The sequence below is a fragment of the Arachis ipaensis genome, chromosome B5, assembly GCF_059453495.1.
Source record: "Arachis ipaensis isolate K30076 ecotype BB chromosome B5, ASM5945349v1, whole genome shotgun sequence".
Classification (NCBI taxonomy): Eukaryota; Viridiplantae; Streptophyta; class Magnoliopsida; order Fabales; family Fabaceae; genus Arachis; species Arachis ipaensis.
This window is the reverse complement of record NC_142440.1, coordinates 146,525,213-146,544,322: the sequence shown is the minus strand read 5'-3', so window position 1 is coordinate 146,544,322 and position 19,110 is coordinate 146,525,213. Positions and strand designations below refer to the sequence as shown.

At 30.9% G+C, this 19,110-nt stretch overlaps 1 protein-coding gene and 1 pseudogene across 1 annotated transcript; one reads left to right on the top strand and one right to left on the bottom strand.

The window, feature by feature from the left end:
• The first annotated feature begins 9 nt into the window (after positions 1–9).
• On the top strand, positions 10–1,860 carry LOC107644336 (rac-like GTP-binding protein ARAC5). Its single transcript, XM_088487395.1, has 6 exons — positions 10–22; positions 80–189; positions 273–336; positions 1,094–1,158; positions 1,312–1,373; positions 1,611–1,860. Exons 1-6 carry the CDS (start codon positions 10–12, stop codon positions 1,858–1,860), a joined length of 564 nt encoding a protein of 187 aa, XP_088343521.1.
• A 1,800-nt stretch (positions 1,861–3,660) lies between these two features.
• LOC148566131 (auxin-induced protein X10A-like) lies at positions 3,661–3,939 on the bottom strand (annotated as a pseudogene).
• Between the last annotated feature and the right edge of the window lie 15,171 nt (positions 3,940–19,110).

The window sequence follows — 19,110 nt, the reverse complement described above, 5'->3', positions numbered from 1 at the left end:
ATGCTGGACATGGCACTGCAGGGTATGTCTTTTTTCTATTCACCATTTTATCCTTTTTTTTTCAATTATTTTGGAACAGGCCAAGAAGATTACAATAGATTAAGACCTTTAAGCTATCGAGGAGCTGATGTATTCCTGCTAGCATTCTCTCTTATAAGCAGGGCTAGCTATGAAAATGTTGCCAAGAAAGTAAGATTGGTATATACTTATTATTATTATTGTTCTTTTTTCTCTCTACTCTGGACTAATTTTTTCTTTTCCTCCTTTTCCAGTGGATTCCTGAGTTGAGGCATTATGCTCCTGGTGTTCCAATTATTCTTGTTGGAACAAAACTTGGTTAGATTCTTGTTCTTTCTTTACCTTCTTGATGTTTGATGCCCTTGTTATCTACCTGATAACCTTCAGCATGATAGTAGTTCCGTGATCCTGTGAAGTTTCATCTTATTATCATACTAATTGCTGTCTTTTACTCATACTGTGTTTCTTTCATTATTAGAAAGTTGGGGAATAGATTCTGGATTCCAATGTCATTGCTGTTATTTTTTTCCCTTTGATTGCTTGTTATTCAGTAGTGGTTTAGAGAAGGAAGTTCATCCTCGAAGGTTACCTAATTCATGACTTTAATCAATAATTGATTCAGATATACCAAACCATTTCATGGAATGCTTTCTTAATTTTTCCCTTTACCTCCTTGTTTAACTAAAAGGCTAATGTAATGATTGTTTTAAAAACTAAATGGATGTTGATAAATCTTGAAAAAACCTTGATTTATGAACAGTATTAGGAAGTTTAAAGTGACAGAAGATTGCTACTACCTAACATGAGTAATTTGTCGTGGTAGAGCTGGTGTTTCCATAAGTTCTTTTCTTATTGACTCGTTAGAATTTCCATTTCTGATAGTCAATAACAAAAGTAGAATTTCTATTCTGAAAATTTTGTCTTTGGTCTCAATTTTTCATATAGTTTCTTTTGGAATTTTTGTTCTCTCATATATAGTGCTAACTTAATTATATGTATTTAATGCTTTCATTGTAAAGGTGTCATTATTAACTTGCTTGGGCATTTCTTGACAACCAATATGCGACTTGTGTAGATCTTTGGGATGATAAGCAGTTTTTTCAAGATCATCCTGGTGCAGCGCCTATCACCACAGTGCAGGTACTTCCTAGCTTTCATTGCTTCCATTACCAATATCCATTGCTATCGCTTTGTGTCTTATTTCATTGCCTTTTAGCCTTTAGTTGGTGTTCATAAGAGAGACCATCTGCTTACTTTATACATTAGTGATCTGATTTTCTCTCTTTGTTGAAGGGTGAGGAACTGAGAAAACTTATCGGTGCTCCAGTTTACATCGAATGTAGTTTAAAAACACAGTAGGTACATATATGTTCTCTACATCTATAAAAGTTCCAAAGGTTAGATAATATCACGTCCCTAACGATATCTGCCTTTGAATACAGAATGTGAAGGCTGTTTTTGATGCGGCCATCAAAGTAGTTCTCCAGCCTCCAAAGCAGAAGAAAAAGAAGAGAAAGGGTCAAAAAACCTGTTTCATATTGTGATCTTCTCAGTTCTAAATTGGTAGTTGGTAGAGGATGACATGACTATAGCCATTTCTTGGTAGTCTTTGCCATTCTATATCTTTGCAACATAACACATGATGGTGTTGGTGTTCCGGAAACATTACTGAACCAAATATTCGGACGAGAGGGACAAGAATCCGAGGAGGGTATTAGTCTGCCCATCAGCAGAAAGTTGTTGAAGCTGATGAATGGAGACGTGCGGTATCTGAGAGAAGCTGGCAAATCATCTTTCATCTTAACAGTTGAACTGGCTGCTTCCCAGAAATTGATTGCTTAAAGTTATAGGAAAATAAAGAAATACTTTGAGTTTTTGTACATCAGAAAAGCAAGTGTGCAAGAAATCACTTTTCTTGTACAACATACCTTAAGAGTAAGAGTAACATAGTCTCAACTCTCAAGTCTTAACGCTTCTGTAACTCCTTGTACGGTACGTATGTATTAATCTTCACGTTATTCAGCTATTCATATAAATTATTATATATTTATATTACTTACTCTTCCTGCAATTTTAGATTATTTAAGAAGCACTTTTAATAATCAAACATTAAACAAGTCTCTGAAATTGCTATTATCCCGTCTTCACATGCTTAGTTGTAATATGATGAGGTGTGGTTTCTTTTTCTTCTTTTTCTGATGTGAAAGAAGCACTTTTAGTAATTAAACATTAAACATTAAGCATATTGGTCTCACAATCCCTTGCAGCGAGGATGCATTCCTGAACCTCACTTGTCAATTGAGTGGGCAGTAAATTGTGCTCATAGAGACTGACATAGATTAGTTGAGATAAATTTTGTACATAAAGCTCTTTCTTTTCATTTTGAAGATTGTCCATTTTGGTCTTTTCCTTGTATCATTCCTTTGAAAGTGTAAAAATAGTACATGAATGAAAGAAAGTTATTGCATCTCATTTGTTAACTAATTTATTTTTTATTGGCTTTATTGAATCTAAATCATCTTTTATATCTTTATGCAGCAAATCAAAATTAAGTTCAACATTGTTTTGAAGAAATTCACTGAAGTTGATGATCCATTTCATTTAAATTAGAATTTTGAATGGCGGTTGAAACTACAATTGTAAATCTGTTATGAACTCACGGTTTTCTTATATTAGAAGTAAAAGGAAGAGACATTTCATGTCATTATAAATAGTAACACAAGCTGGAGACATTCCATGATTGAGTGTCACGAACTTCAATTTTCACAGTGATTCTAGTTTTACAGAGGGCTGTGTTATAGAACTGCAAATTCATATCTTAACCTTTAACATCTCCATTTGCATTCACATAGATTGCTCATAATTTCATAATGCAGGAAAAAAAAAGGTGAAGGAAACATTTAATTATCCAAACTTGAATGTAATTTTGATTTGCTGCATAAATAAGAGATGATTCAGAAAATTTAACCAAAAGTTAACCATATATTGAGTAAAATTGCAGTTGGCCTTGAATGAAAATAGAACTTAAATCAGTTAAATGTAAGACTGATCTTTGCTTTTCGAAAATGTTAAGGCATTGCTAAAACATCAATAAAGAAATAAGAGAACAGACATATATAAATAAATAAGCCATACATCCCATGTTAGAAATTTCTTTAGCTATAAAGGAGATGTTATCAGTTGAAATTTATCCTTTGTTAGTCTAAACTTGCATTGGCAGGTGGTAGAATCAGCTTCTTGTGTATCATTGGTGCCATGAATTAAAGTTTTCTATAATTCTATCCCTTTTTTCTATATTAAAATCTTATAATTTTTTAGACTTGAGAATTAGTGCAACCTATGAGAACAAATGAACAATGAAGTATGGTTTATCTTACACCGGGCAGAATTGTTACAACTAGATACTGCATAGGGTTCCGTTTGAAGAGGTAAGATAAAATATTTAAAAAAAATGAAATACTAGAGTAATTGAATTCTTTCTTTGTCACTAAACCAAAAAACAGAGGAAACACTTTGAACTTGTCATAGTAATGGTCATTCTTCTTTCATTTACTTTTAAAAATGTGTAATCTTTACAAGTAACCTATTGTACAAAATGTGTGTACTAATCTATGTCAGTCTCCTGCAGCATGCGATTCATCGTCAATTCAAGTGAAAAGTGATGATTTGTTGGAAGACATCTTCACTGCATGGAATTGTTAGACCTCCCATAGGATGATCATATCCAAACTCTTCCTCAGCTTAGCTCATCAAGTCTTGGATTGAAGGTTGGTTCAAGTATGAAACGGGGATCAAAAACCGCTTCTGTTTCTCTCCGACATACACTGCTAGATGCCCCTTTGGGACTTCCACGGATTTTGAAGCTGCTTGGCTAGCTGAGAATGATGATGTCCTTCGAATAACAGGTAAACGGAAACCCATTTTTTTCTAGTATGTATGTAATAATAACTGCAAGGGAAACTTCCCAAGTTTAAAAGAAGAATGTGCTTTTAAGTGTTTGACACTTAAGATTGTCAATGAGTTGTGTTGTTTTTGAAGGCAAGAGCAACTGTATTTAAGCATATTCTTCTCACCACACCCTTTTTCTTGTAGTACCCCTTCTCTGCCAAGGCCTTGCTCATAACCTTAACAATGATTCCCTCACGCAACCAATAGTCCTTCCTGTTGATTTTCTCCTTTTTCTTCTCCTCTTCCCTTATCAATTCTTCCAAGGTTGACTTTCCTCCATCGCCACTCTCTTTTCTCTTCAAACTATTTTCCGGATTCCTTTCCTTGTATTTATCTTCCTCATCCTCATCAAACACAGCCTTCTTTGATGAATTATTAGAATCATTAACAATGGAGTAATTCACAGTAAAAATAGTAAGATTCACATATTAATTAACACTTATTCAACCCATAACAAGTTCACAAATTAACTAACAACAATTATTCAATAATTGTTATAAAAAAATAACTAGAAGCTTGAAGCCCTAGAATAGAGCAGAGCAGATCCTGAGCAAGAGCGGGACAAGGGCACGACCGAAGGGATGATAGGTGGAACAGAGATAGCGCCGGCGACGATGGAATCGAGCTGCGCGACGGTGCTTTCAAAGCTGAAACAGTAGCTGCACGATGGTGGAACAGAGCTGCACGATAACGACGGTGGCTTCGAAGCTCCTTTCGGCGACGGCGGCGGGAGATGGACGGAGGTGAGGGAGTGAGATCAATGACGGAGAGAGGAAGGAGGAGCTCGAGGGTGATGGGAGGGATGTGTTCGCGTTTAGCCGTTGTGTGGAGCTAAGGTTGCTGGGTTGGGTAATTGGCTAGGGCATCCCAGCAAAACGATGGCGTCTTGCGTGCGACACAGAGACAGATGAGAGAGATCGAGGAGCAGAGAGAGGCAGACAGAGAGGATAGGAAGAGGAGAGAAGAAGATGAAGAAGACTGAACCTTCAGAGGCGTGAACGAAAGGTTTCTGAACCCAGATGAAGAACAATTTTGGTTCCTTGTTTTTTTAATATGTTTAACACAGATGAAGAACAATTTTGATTTTTTGTTTTTTTAATGTGTTTTTGTTTTGTTGTTTCAATTATTTGAAACTATAAAATTAGAATTAATTGAATTCTAAAATTTGATTAATTTAAAAAGGTATTTTGTCTAATCAAATAAAGGAAGGATGTTTAAGTCTTTTTATTTAATTAAAAGGGTGTTTTAGTAAAAGTGGTGATATACTATATATTTAAAAAAGAAAAAATTAAATGCTGACGTGAAAAATAAATTCCACATATCTTATTGTTATTTGTTTATATTTTAAACGTATCGGTACGTATGAATTTATTATCGTACCGTAGCAAACACATTTTTTTTTTTTGAAATAAGTGACATAATCAAATAAGTCAGCAAAATCAGATGTATACTATAATAATAATAGATTTATATTTTTTAAATTTTAAATTTTATTTTAAAAAATAAAATATGATCTATCATCATTTATTTTATAAGTAAAAATTAAAAAAATATAAAAAAAATATTTATAATAAAAAAATTTATTTTATTTTTTAAAATAAAAATCTAAAATTTAGAGGATTCAAATTCAATAATAATATTCAGGTTGCTCATAATGTATACAACCTGAGAATGATAACTACTTAAGTAGATCAACTTAAAATTTTTTCCTTTTGTCACATCATAATATACAAATAACATAATAAAATATTTTAAATCCTCTTACACTCCAAATTAAGTCCTGATTATAATTTCGCTTGTTATGGTTACCATTTGAAAGGAGTAAGAATACTTTTTATTCAGAAGCTAAATAAAAAGATGTTAATTATTATTACAACAATATATATCCTTTTTCATCTGTTGATAGTACGAACAAATTAGTATAACGTAATACTTCTTATAAAACTATAAAGATAAAAATTTAAAATCGTAAACCTTAAAATTTTAAGAGATACACTAAAAAAAATGCATAATCTCTGAAAAAAAAAACATAATATTGTTGTGATATGAATATTTATAGATGGCTGAATTTTTTAAGTTGAGAGGTTCATAGAGATCGCATTTAATAAAGTTTGAAAAGAATATTTATTGTGAGTGTATAAATAAAGTAGTATAGTGTGAAGCAAGACACACAACAACAATATATAAAAAACACCTCTATCTCTCTCTTTCTTGTTATATATATGCTGCAACATATATTAGTAAATATATATGAATTATCTCTATTATATTAAAATAATAATATTAGTAAGGGTAAAGTATATTTTTTGTTCCTGAAGTTTGGCAAAAGTTTCAAAAATACTCCTAAGTTTTATTTTGTTTCAATTTTGTTCCAAAAGTTTTCGATTTGCATCAAATATACCCTCGACGGCTAAATTTTCAAAAAATTTAAAACTAATTTAACAATAATACATAGAAATTATGCTTGATTTGCTTATATTGAGGGTTGTTCTTATGAAATTGTTATTGAATTGGTCTTAAATTTTTTAAAAAGTTAGCCGTCAGGGGTATATTTGATGCAAATCGAAAACTTTGGGATAAAATTGAAATAAAATAAAACTTAGGGGTATTTTTGAAACTTTTGTCAAACTTTAGGGACAAAAAGTATACTTTACCCTAAAAATATTAATACTAGAGACTTCTATTTATATTTTTTATTTTATATTTATTTTCTCTTATTTATTTATTTATTTTACAGCACGTTATCAGCACGAGACTCTAATCAAAATTTAGGAAAACTTGTGTAATAACTTTTTATTATGTCGAAACTTTCTCATCTTAAATATAATGTTCTTGATATATCTGAAAACAACTACTTATCATAGATATTTGATGTCGAAATTCATCTTGATTTAATGGATCTTGAAAATACTATTAAGACTGAAAATAAAGTATCACAGAAGGATAAAGGCAAAGTCATGATCTTCCTTCGTCGTCATTTTGACGAAGAATTGAAAAATGAATATTTCACACTAAAAAATCCTGTAGATCTGTGGAAGAATCTTGAAAAAATGTATAATCATCAAAAGACATACAGTGATATTTTCTCAAGCCCGATATGAGTGGACACACTTGCGTCTACAGGATTTTAAATCCATAAATGAATACAATTCAGCAATGTTCCGAATTATCTCACGAATGAAATTATGTGGAGAAAAGATAACTGATAATGACATGTTAGAGAAAGCTTTCTTGACCTTTCATGTCTCAAATGTACTCCTGCAGCAGCAGTAGTATCGAGAAAAATAATTTAAAAATATTCTAAACTAATTTATTGCCTTCTTGTTACTGAACGTAACAATTAATTGCTTTTAAGAAATCATGAGCATGTCCAACTAGTGCCACCCCATTTTCTGAAGCAAATGCAGCAAATTATAACCCAGAATGAAGAGGTGAATGGCAAGGTTTTGGTAACAAAAAAAATTAAGAAAAAAAATTATGTTCACAGAAAGGATCTCACTAAAAGTGGGATAAAGAAAGAAATAATTGACAAAATAAATCAACAAAGGATCAATATTTTCGTTGTGGTGGAAAGGGTCATTGATCTTGTACCTGACATACTCCAGGGCACTTAGTTGATCTTTATCAAGTATTCTTGAAAAAGGATGACAAATGAAAGGAGACAAATTTTGTTTGCAAAGATGTTGCTGAAAATTATACCACTCACTATGAAGTATCTGATTTCTTTGAAGATCCTGAAGAAAATATTGATCATTTAATCAATGATGGAAAAGTTTAATATTTGGGTTTGTGAAGTACTTATGTAAATAAATAATGAAAAAAAAATTTGGTAAGTTTTATTTTCTATACATTTGAATTTCAAATATAATGTATATAAATAATGTTTAATAAAATGTTTATGTTTATGTTTAAGAATTTCGAAATCACTAAATGTGTCAAGTTCTAAAATAATAATAATAATAATAATAATAATAATAAAATTTTTAGTATATGACACTATTTTTATGTACTATCCTTCTTAAAAAATAATTTCAATCAGGAATATAATTTTATTGCACATGTACTCTTACTCATTTTATTATTATTATTATTATTATTATTATTATTATTATTATTATTATTATTATTATTATTATTATTATCTTTGAAAAAAATATCAAAGACATATAATGAAGATGTTTGTCTTACGGATAGTACAAGTTCGCATACCATTCTCAAAAGTAATATATATTTTACTCATCTTGTACCAAAAGAAGAATATGTTAATACCATTATTGCCTTAGGCAATGTGATAGAAGGCTCCAGAAGAGCTATAATTTTGTTTCCTGATGAAACAAAATTCATAATAAATAATGCATTATTGTCAACTAAATCTCAAAGAAACTTGTTAAGTTTTAAAGATATTCGCCGAAATGGCTATCATATTAAAACAATGAATGAGAAAAATCATGAGTATTTATGTATCACAGCTCATGATTTAAATAAAAAGGTTATATTATAAAAGTTACCTTCATTTTCTTCTGGGTTATATTATATTAAAATCAGTGCAATTGAATCATATGTCATTGTAAACAAAAAATTTACTAACCTAAATAAATTCATACTTTGACATGATTGATTGAGGCATCGTGGAACAACCATAATGCAGCGAGTTATTGAAAACTCCCATGGATATTCACTAAAGAATCAGAAGATTTTTAAATCTAGTGAATTTTGTTGTGCTACATGTTCTCAGGAAAAGCTAATTTTAAGGCCATCACCAATAAAGATTGGATTTGAGTCTCCTGAATTTCTAGAAAGGATTCAAGGCGATCTATGTGGACCTATTCATCTACCATGTAGATCTCTTAGATATTTTATAGTCTTATTAGATGCATCTTCGAGATATCACATATGTGCTTATTACATGTCTTCTCGCAACCTGGCATTTGCGAGATTACTTGCTCAAATTATTCGATTAAAAGAATAGTTTTCAGAAAATCCAATCAAAATAATCCGTCTTGATAATACTAGTGAATTCACCTCTCAGGCTTTCGATGCTTATTGTATGGCCAATGGTATAAGTGTTAAAAATCTAATAGCTCATATTCATTCACAAAATGAACTAGTAGAATCACTTATTAAATGGCTCCAATTGATTGCTAGACCTTTACTTATGAGAACAAATCTTCTAACCTCTGGTTGGGGCATGCCATTTTATATGTTGCAGTACTTATTCGCTTAAGACCAATATGTTACCATCAATTCTTTCTTCTGCAATTAGCTTTTTGGCCAACAGTCAAATGTTTCCCATTTGAGAATATTCGGGTGTGCGATATATGTTCCAATTGTCCCATCTTCTCGCACCAAAATGGGACAAAAAAATTTTGAAATTTATGTGGAATATGATTTTTCCTCTATAGTGAGGTATCTTGAGATACAAATTGGAGATGTATTTAAAGCCCGATTTACAGATTGTTATTTTGATGAATCAAAATTTTTAACATTAAGAGGAGAGAATAAGCTTCTTGAAAAGGAATTTAATTGGAAATGCATCATCCATGATGCATTTAGATCCTCGATCAGAGTAATGTGAACTAGAAGTTCAAAAGATTATACATTTGCAAAGAATAGCAAATGAATTGCCTAATACATTTTCTGATACGAAAAGGATAACCAAATTCTACATACTAGCTGAAAATATCCCAATTCGAATTGATGTTCTAGTTGGACAAATAGCTACTGAAACGAGTACACGCCAGAAACATGGTAGACCAATTGGTTCCAAAAATAAAGATTCTCAAAAAAGAAGAGAGGCATTTGATATTACCAAGACAAATGGTACTCCTGTTGAAAAAGATAAAGACATAGAAGAGATATCAGGAAGTGTCCAAAATTCTGATATAGTATTGACGCTAGAAGATGTTCAGGTACCTGAAAATTCTAAAAATTGGAAAAATGATGAGATCTCGATTAATTATGTCTTTACAGGAGAAAAATAGAACCAAAATAAAATAATTATCAATGAAATATTTGCATATAATGTGACATTACACATCATGCATGAAAGTAAGGATCTTGAGCCAAGAACAGTCGAAGAATATCAACAAAGGAATGATTGGCCAAAATGGGAAGAAGCTATGAAGTCTGAATTAGACTCACTTACAAAGCCTGGAGTCTTTGGACCTGTTGGATACAGGTGGGTATTTGTGAGAAAACAAAATGAGAAAAATGAAGTTGTACGCTACAAAACTCAACTTGTGGCACAAGGTTTTTCACAAAGGCTCGATATAGATTATGAAAAAACATATTCTCCTGTAGCAGATACAATAATATTGTGTTATTTGGTCAGTTTATCCGCATACCATAAACTACATATGCATCTAATGGATGTGATGACAACTTATTTATACGGATCATTAGATCGTGATATCTATATCAAAATTCCTGAAAGACGAAAGATATCTAAACCATCCAATAAATATTCGCAGGGGTTATACTCAGTTAAATTGCAAAGATCTTTATATGGTCTAAAGCAATCTAGACGAATGTGGTATAGTCGTCTTATTGAGTATCTGACCAAAAACGGATTCAAGAATGATGATATCTGCCCATGTATTTTCATAAAGAAATCTCCATATGGATTCATTATAATTATTGTGTACATTAATGATTTAAATACCACTGGAACCCCTAAAGAGATTCTAACAATTATAAAATCTCTAAAAAAAGAGAGATGAAAGATCTTGAAAAGAATAAATTTGTCTTGGCTTGCAAATCAAGCATACAAAAAATGGTATCATTTTTCAACAAACAACATACTCAGAAAAGATCTTGAAGAGATTTTATATGGATAAGTCACATCCATTAAGTACCCCAATGATTGTAAGGTCTTTGGATGTGGAAAAGGATCAATTCCATCCTAAAGAAGAAAATTAAGATATCATTGGTCCTGAAGTACCATATCTCAATGCCACTGAAATATTACTGTATATTACTAATAATACACGACATGATATATCATTTTCTATAAATTTACTAACAATGTATAATTCCACTCTAACCATAAGACATTGGAATGGAATCATACAAATCTTTCAATATCTTCATGGAATAGTTGATATAGGACTGTTTTATCTATATGAATCTAAGTCACAATTAGTTCGCTATGCAGATACAGGATATTTGTCTGATCCACACAAAAAAAGATCTCAAATAGGATACCTATTCACATATGGTGATACAGTTATATCTTGGAGGTCCACGAAACAGACGATAGCAGCAACATCCTCTAATCATGCTGAAATACTAGCAATACATGAAGCAAGTCGCGAGTGTTTTTGGCTCAGGAGTTTAATCCAATATATTCTATCATCATGTAGATTGACTGATAGAAAAATAGCTCCAACTGTTCTATTTGAAGATAATACAGCATGCATTGCTCAACTTAAGGGTGGATACATTAAAGGTGATAGAACAAAGCATATTTCTCCCAAATTTTTCTTCACTCGTGACCTTCAAAGTCAAGGAATAATTGATGTCTAATAGATCCACTCAAGCGATAATCTGGTAGATCTATTTAGAAAGTCACTTTCAAAATCCTCCTTTAAAAGATTGGTACATCATATTGGGATGCGCCGATTTCGAGATATTAAATAATGTTGACAAGAGGGGAAGGTTGTACTCTTTTTCTTAGTCAGGTTTTTGTTCCTATTGGATTTTTCTTGACAAGTTTTAACGAGGCAGTCCCCATATCACAAAGGATATTGTACTTTTTTTCATTCACTAAAATTTTTTTCCATTGGATTTTTCTTTAGTAAGGTTTTAATGAGGCATAATCCTAAATGGACATCTAAGAGAGAGTGTTGTGATATGGATATCCATGGGCGGTTGAATTTTTCAAGGTTGGGAGGCTCATATTATCAAGAGAGATTGCATTTAATGAAGTTTGAAAAGAATGTCCATTGTGAATGTATAAATAGAATAGTATAGTATGAGACAAGACACACAACAACAACATATAAAAAATACTCCTCTCTCTTTATATATACGCTGTAACATATATTAGTAAATATATATGAATCATCTTTATTATATTAAGATAATAATATTAAAGAATATTAATACTAGAGTCCTCCATTTATATTTTTTAGGGTAAAGTATACTTTTTGTCCTTAAAATTTGACAAAAGTTTTAAAAATACCCCTAAGTTTTATTTTGTTTCAATTTTGTCCAAGAAGTTTTCGATTCCAATGGTCGTGTCAATTTTGTAAATTTCATTGTCGCTTTCTCTAAATACACTTGGATTGACCTAATCAAATCTCGATCTCAACTCAAATTAATGTTTAATCATTTTCAACAAATGGTAGAACTGCAACTAGACATAAAACTAAAGATGTTTCAAAGTAATAATGCAGCTGAATATCTTAGTTTGTCAAAGCATTTACAGAATATTAAAGTGATTCACAGTTTTCATGTCCCTACATTCATCAGCAAAATGAAAATGCTGAACAAAAGCACAGGCATTTAGTGGAGATGGAACTGACATTCATAGTTGAGGCTACAATGCCAACAAAGTTCTAGGGTGAAGCCTTCCAAACTGTTGTTCATCTAATCAATGCACTACTAACTCCTACATTGCAGAATTAATCGCCTATGAAAGTACTTTTTGGCAAGGCACCTGCATATGAGGCCTTGAAAATCTTTGGTTGTCCGTGCTACCCACATATGTGGCCTTACAATCACAACAAATTGCAATACATGTCTGAACCAGCAGTGTTCATTGGTTATGGGAGCTCTTATAAGGGTTACAAATGCCTACTACCATCAGAAAAAGTGGCGATCACTAGAAATGTGATCTTCAATGAGAAGAGATTTTCCTTCAAAGAGAGCCTAACTCACTCTTTAAATCCTCAACCCAAATCACCAGCCTCTCTGATCCTTCAATGCCTACAATCCCCATCCTACCTCCAACTACACCTCCCCAACAAAATCCTATCCCAAACACCATACCAACCCTACATCAATCTCCCCCAACCTATACCGGAACCAATACGGCAACACATACTACTCAACCAAATTTATCCACTTCTATGCAATATCAACCCTCACCTCCTGTCCTACACTCTTCTTCTCCATCTCATCTCAACTCATTGCCTAACTCAAATTCTCTCTCTACCACTTTATTAGATGCACTTTCTGCTAGACAATTCCAATTCCTATTCATTCTCTTGAAAATTTTCTACCCTTCTCTTCAAGCTCAATTTCTCAGAATTGTCATCCTATGGTTACCAGAAGCAAATTAGGCATTTCCAAACCAAAGGCACTTTAGGTGCAGGTTGACTGGTTGAGCCCAAATCTATGAAGCAGGCTTTGTCAAATCCTAAATGGAGGGCTGCTATGGATTCTTAGTATTCTACTCTCATGCAAAACAATACATGGAAGCTAGTAAAATTGCCACCAACTAGAGAACTAATTGGTAGCAAGTGGGTGTTTCAAATCAAGTACAAAGTTGATGCTCCATTGACAAGTACAAAGCTAGACTTGTTGCCCAGAATTTTCATCAACGACCAGGTTTGGATTATAAAGAAACATTCAGTCCTGTAGTTAATCTAGCTTCAATTTGCATCATTCTGTCACTTGTACTTGCAAATTCCTAGACATTGAAGCAACTTGACGTCAACAATGTATTCTTGCATGGTGACTTAGCTGAAGATGTGTACATGCATAAACCACAGGGATATGAGCATGGAGATGGTACTATAGTTTGTAAGCTGACTAAGGCTCTTTATGGTCTTAAACAAGCTCCCAGAACTTAGTATGTGAAGCTGTTGGGAGCATTCAAAGGCCTTGGCTTCACCCCCACCAAATCAGACACCTCCCTCTTCACAAGGATTACTCCTAAGTCTAGACTTTATGCACTTGTCTATATAGATGACATTCTCTTAACTGGTGACTCTGATTCTGAAATTGCACATGTCATTTAGCAACTCAATCGGCGTTTGACCCTCAAAGACATGGGTAAATTACATTTTTTTTTTAGTGTGCAAGTGACAAAGAATATGTTTATACATGCGAATAACTAACACAAAGAATTTATTTATACATGCGAAAAAATATGTTTTTTTTAGATGTAGTATGCAAGTGATATCTTCTAATATGTCCTCCAATTCATTCATTTTTTAAGCACTAAATCAATTGTTATTTCTGTTAAAAAATTATTATCTATTATTTTCAAATGGGTATAATATAATATATAATAATTTGACCGAAATAATAGAAAAATTTTGATTTATGTTATATTTTTTATTTTTTTCTTTGATGCATGAATGATCTGGTGGAAGGATTTTTTTATTTTTTATTTTTTATTTTATTGTTGATTTTATAAAAAAAATGTGTGATTTAATTTCGATAGTGTAGATGAGTCCACTGTAGTTAATATAGATGAGAGTGTAGCTTATAATATAGTTAAAAGCAGGGAGTTATGTTGTTATGCTTAGTCAGCAATAGGTAGTTATGCTCAGTTACTATATATGTCGCAAACTGTAATTACATTCAGTGAGTTGGTTAATCATAATTCACAATTCTCTCTCTCACTGCTTTCTCTCCATTCTCTCAACAATTTAATGAGATACATGACTGATACCTTTCAGATTGAAAGAGAAAACGAGCTAAATATGGCAAATGAACTATCTTAATTATGCTATTAATCAACAACTCTAAGAAATAATAAACCAACTTTTTCGTTTACTAAGATTACTTGTTTACTATATATTGAACCTAATCTTTAAACATGTTTAGTGTTTGTTTTTTGGATAATTCTCGAACTCACAAAACTCCCAAAGAGGAATGTGAGAACTTACAACAGTTATAGACATCCATAATAAATCCAACAACCTTAAAACTAGCATAACATATCATAACAATACATCAAGACAACATCAAAAGATAAAAAACAAAAAACACTGTGAACTATCAGCCTATACAGGATAAAACACCATAATCAACTAATGGACGGCTAGAATATCTCATTGCTTGAGATTATCTTTGCCAAATATATCTCTCCTCCCTATGCTCTTTTTTTTCGAGACCCTTGGATCCCTTTGTCTCCCCATTTTGAAGTTGCGACTATCTTGCTACGCGTGGTCCTTAATTCATAACTTCTTCATTCCTTTGTCCGATTTCCACGTGTTTCCCACCATATGATGAACATGGTTTGTTGAAGTGCATGGCCCATAACCAGGAGGGTAGGGACATGATCCGCCTGATAACTCCTCAACCTTTTCAACCCAATTAGGCCCAACATTGCCCTCATATAGATTATTGTTATATTGAGTCAAGCCACCATTAAGCCCATCGTTCCCAAACATCAGCATCTTCATATTAGGATTTGGCTCCTAATTCATTCTTCGTTCAAGTAAGATTTCACAATTGTTTCCGTAATAGTCATTCTCAAAAAAATAGTTGTGGCCCCACCATGCACTATAACCAATCACCTCATTCACTCCATTCATCCATTTTGCCATTAAATTTCATACAAGTCGGTCCCATGTTTCTCTTGAACTTCCATCTTCTTTTGTGAATAATGGGAATGGATTTTTTCAATTTTTTTAACAATTGAAAAAATAAAGTGTCTCTTACTATTAATTTATAAATGAGATAAAAAATAAATATAAGAGAAAACAATAAAAAATTAGAGGTCACATTTTACACCTTTAAATTTTTTTAACAATTGAGAAGATTTATTCCGTAAATAATAGCCTCTTGTATTTCCGAAGCCATTGATAAGTTCTTTGAAGTTTCAATAGTTGCACATTATGATGATTATCGTTGTCATGGATTACTCTTGTTCCAGTGTCCTCGTTAGCATTACCTTCACAATTTGAACTCCTTGGATGAACCTAAGCGCTGCAAATTTTCCTTCCAAACTCTAACAAAGGCTTCAAATTATATGTTCTTATCTTTCATTGTGATCCATTCTTGAATAGGCTCTCATTGATATAAATCTATTAAAATTCTTGCAGTACAATAGGAACAATTACTCTCTGTTAAATCATCTAACATAAATTTTAGATGTGTTTGATAAAATATTTAAAGTGAATTTTTATAGTTTTAGACATATATTTGAGTTTAATTTTTTTTTTTGTGTATGTAATTTAAAATCATAATGTCAATAATTTAGATGTGTCAATATATAATTTTAGATGTGTTTACGTTGTTTATTTAATTTTAGATGTGTCTTTGACATGAAATTTGAATATTTTGAATAAGAAAAAAAATAATTAAAGTGAGTTTAATTTATTTTAAAAATTTCAGTGCACAAAAAGTTGTTACAAATTTTATGATTTGGTTTGCAAAAAGTTAATTCATTGCAAGTTGTTATAAATTTTACAGTGATAAATATAATAATAAATTACATAAAAATAAAAGTGATTTCTTAAAAATAGAAAATATGATTAATTAAAAAATTAAAATAATAAAATATTAAATTTAAAAAAATAAAGGATAATATTTAAAAGATGAGTAATATTTTTTAGAAAATAATGTAAAAAATAATTTAAGAAATTTAAAAAAAATTAATAGAGTCAATTATAAATTTAATAATTGGATAATATTGTTAAAAAAATCATCTTTTATAGTAACAAATTTATAATAATAGTTTTAATTTTTTTAGTTAATTTTATCAATATTTAAATTTTTAATGATTAAAAATAATTATTCATTCTTTATATAATATTAGAAAGGAAAGATGCCTATAATTAATTTTAAGCAAGAAGATTAAAGTAATTTGAGATTTTTTTAATTTATTTAAGTAAAAAATCTTTAAAATAATCTAAATACAATATTTAAAAAAATAGCTAGGAATAAAGAAAATATTTATTTTAATTTTTTATTTAAAAATATTAAAATTTATTATTTTTATTATTAATTTAATTTTTTAATTTAATAATTTAATAAAATAATATAATTTATCTTATATTTTTAAATATGAGTAAAGTGACAATTAGATCTTCGAAGATATTGATCTTGGATTAATTAGTCCTTGAAGAAAGAAAAGTACCAATTAAGTCTTCTAAGATAGTAAACGGTGAATATTTATGTCCTTCTGTTAATGAATAATACAAAACGAAATCGAATTGTCTATGTATTTCGTTATTTACAGTGGTACATGTTTTGTTATTGTCACATGAATAGAAAAATGATGTAGTTTTGGACAGTAAAACATTTATTATCTTTTGAGTTTTTATATACCCTTTATTAACTGCTCTCTATTTATCACAAATCCTATCAAAACAAGTGAAGTTTTGTTCTAAAAATTGTTATCTACATGATTATCTTTCATAAATAAACATATCTCTATTTATCACAAATTCTATCAAAACAAGTGAAGTTTCGTTTGAAAGATTGTTATCTACATAACTATCTTTCATAGATAAACATGTTAGATATATAGTGAATAAATTAAGAATTGAACTCACAACCTCTCTCATGTAATATCTTGCAATAAATAAACAATTACTAAACTAGTTAGTTAATTTAGTAATTTAGAACATTTATTAATATGTATAAAATTTGGAATGATTGAATTTTATATTTACTTTGAAAAAATTTGATATTTTTGTGGATAGAATAGGATAAAATTTAAAACTTTAGGATGCGAATAAAATTAAGGTCGAGAACCACAAGTAGAATAAATTAAAATTTTAATAAAATTTTTAACTCAAAATTAAAATTAGATAGGTACAAATCCTACTCTACCCTACCTAAATAACTATTGCAGGCCCTAGCTAACGGTAATAAACAATAAATTCATCTTTTCGTTCCTTTTAGAAAAGAGTTCCAGGTGAAGTGCGCGCGAAACACAACAGAGTCAACGCTCCCAAATAATAGTACGTTCAAGTCACATTCACAATTGTGATTGTGTGAAGTGTTGTCATTCCAATCGCAGAAGGTTACTCAGTCCTACATCCTCTCTGTCTTCGCCTTCTTCACTCTTCTCCTTCCTTCTCTCACGTGGATCTTCTCAAGTTCCTCTTCTAACTCGCATTTATTTCAATTTCACTCCGCCTATTTCCACATGTTGGATTTTTCTCAATGAATCTTGCTTTTTACATTTCCGACAAACAATTAGATATTTTGATCCAGTTTTTTCAAAGTTCTTTGGTGAATGGATATTCTGCTTGTGGTAGGGAGTGGGCAAATGATGATTAGTTTAGGGTTTAACAAATATCTATATGGTATGGATTAACTTATTCAATTGTTAGTTAGTTACCATGCTTTACATTTCTTTACATTTCTGGAACATTTTTTAATTAGTTAAAATTCTTGTTTTATTTTCAATTCATTCTTCTGGACTTCATCTTTTGCATTTGGCTAATTTGTAACAAAACAGCAAGTGGCCAAAAAAAAAGAATAGAAAGAGCAATGCATCTAAGTCAAATTTCTTTATTATATGATGATATAGTACATGAAAGCGTTGACCCTTTTAGAATTTCAAAGTGGTATGTTTTTGAAAGAAAATTAGAAGATGCAGGTCCTTGAATTTCATGCAATCCTTTAATTCTCAAATCAAAGTACAATATGATGTCAGAAGTGTCACATTTCTATCTAGTAATTTGTAAATAAATTCCAATCTGAATTCACCTTACTTGGCCTATCTTTTGGTGATATTGAATTGCACATACTTTGGTGGTAGAACTATGTTATTATAATTTGACCAGGTTGAATAAATATACAATTATTTTACTTTCACATGCTTTTTTGTTTTTTGGGTGACTAAACATTTTCAAGTTATTAGTTAACAGTGTTCCATTTTGTTGAGTTAGGAGTTAGGAAACGTTTTAAGAATTGTGTCATTTGATTCTCTTAAACTACGTATGTCTACAGTAAAAGTCCTATTGACTTATTGTTAGACACTAGAATTTAATCTTAACATAGTGTTATTTTAAGTAAAAATGGTTCTGTTATATGGTGTTGTTTCACAAGGCACGCATATTATTTGAATTGTCAGTTTCAAGGGATCTATTTTATAATATAAAAAATATATTCTCTAAGTTTCAATAATAGAGAGGATTTGAAATTAGCTTAACTTACATGCAGTATTGCACTTTGATACAAAGGAAAAATAGATAGACATTTTCACATCCCCTACCTAGCTAGATCGGC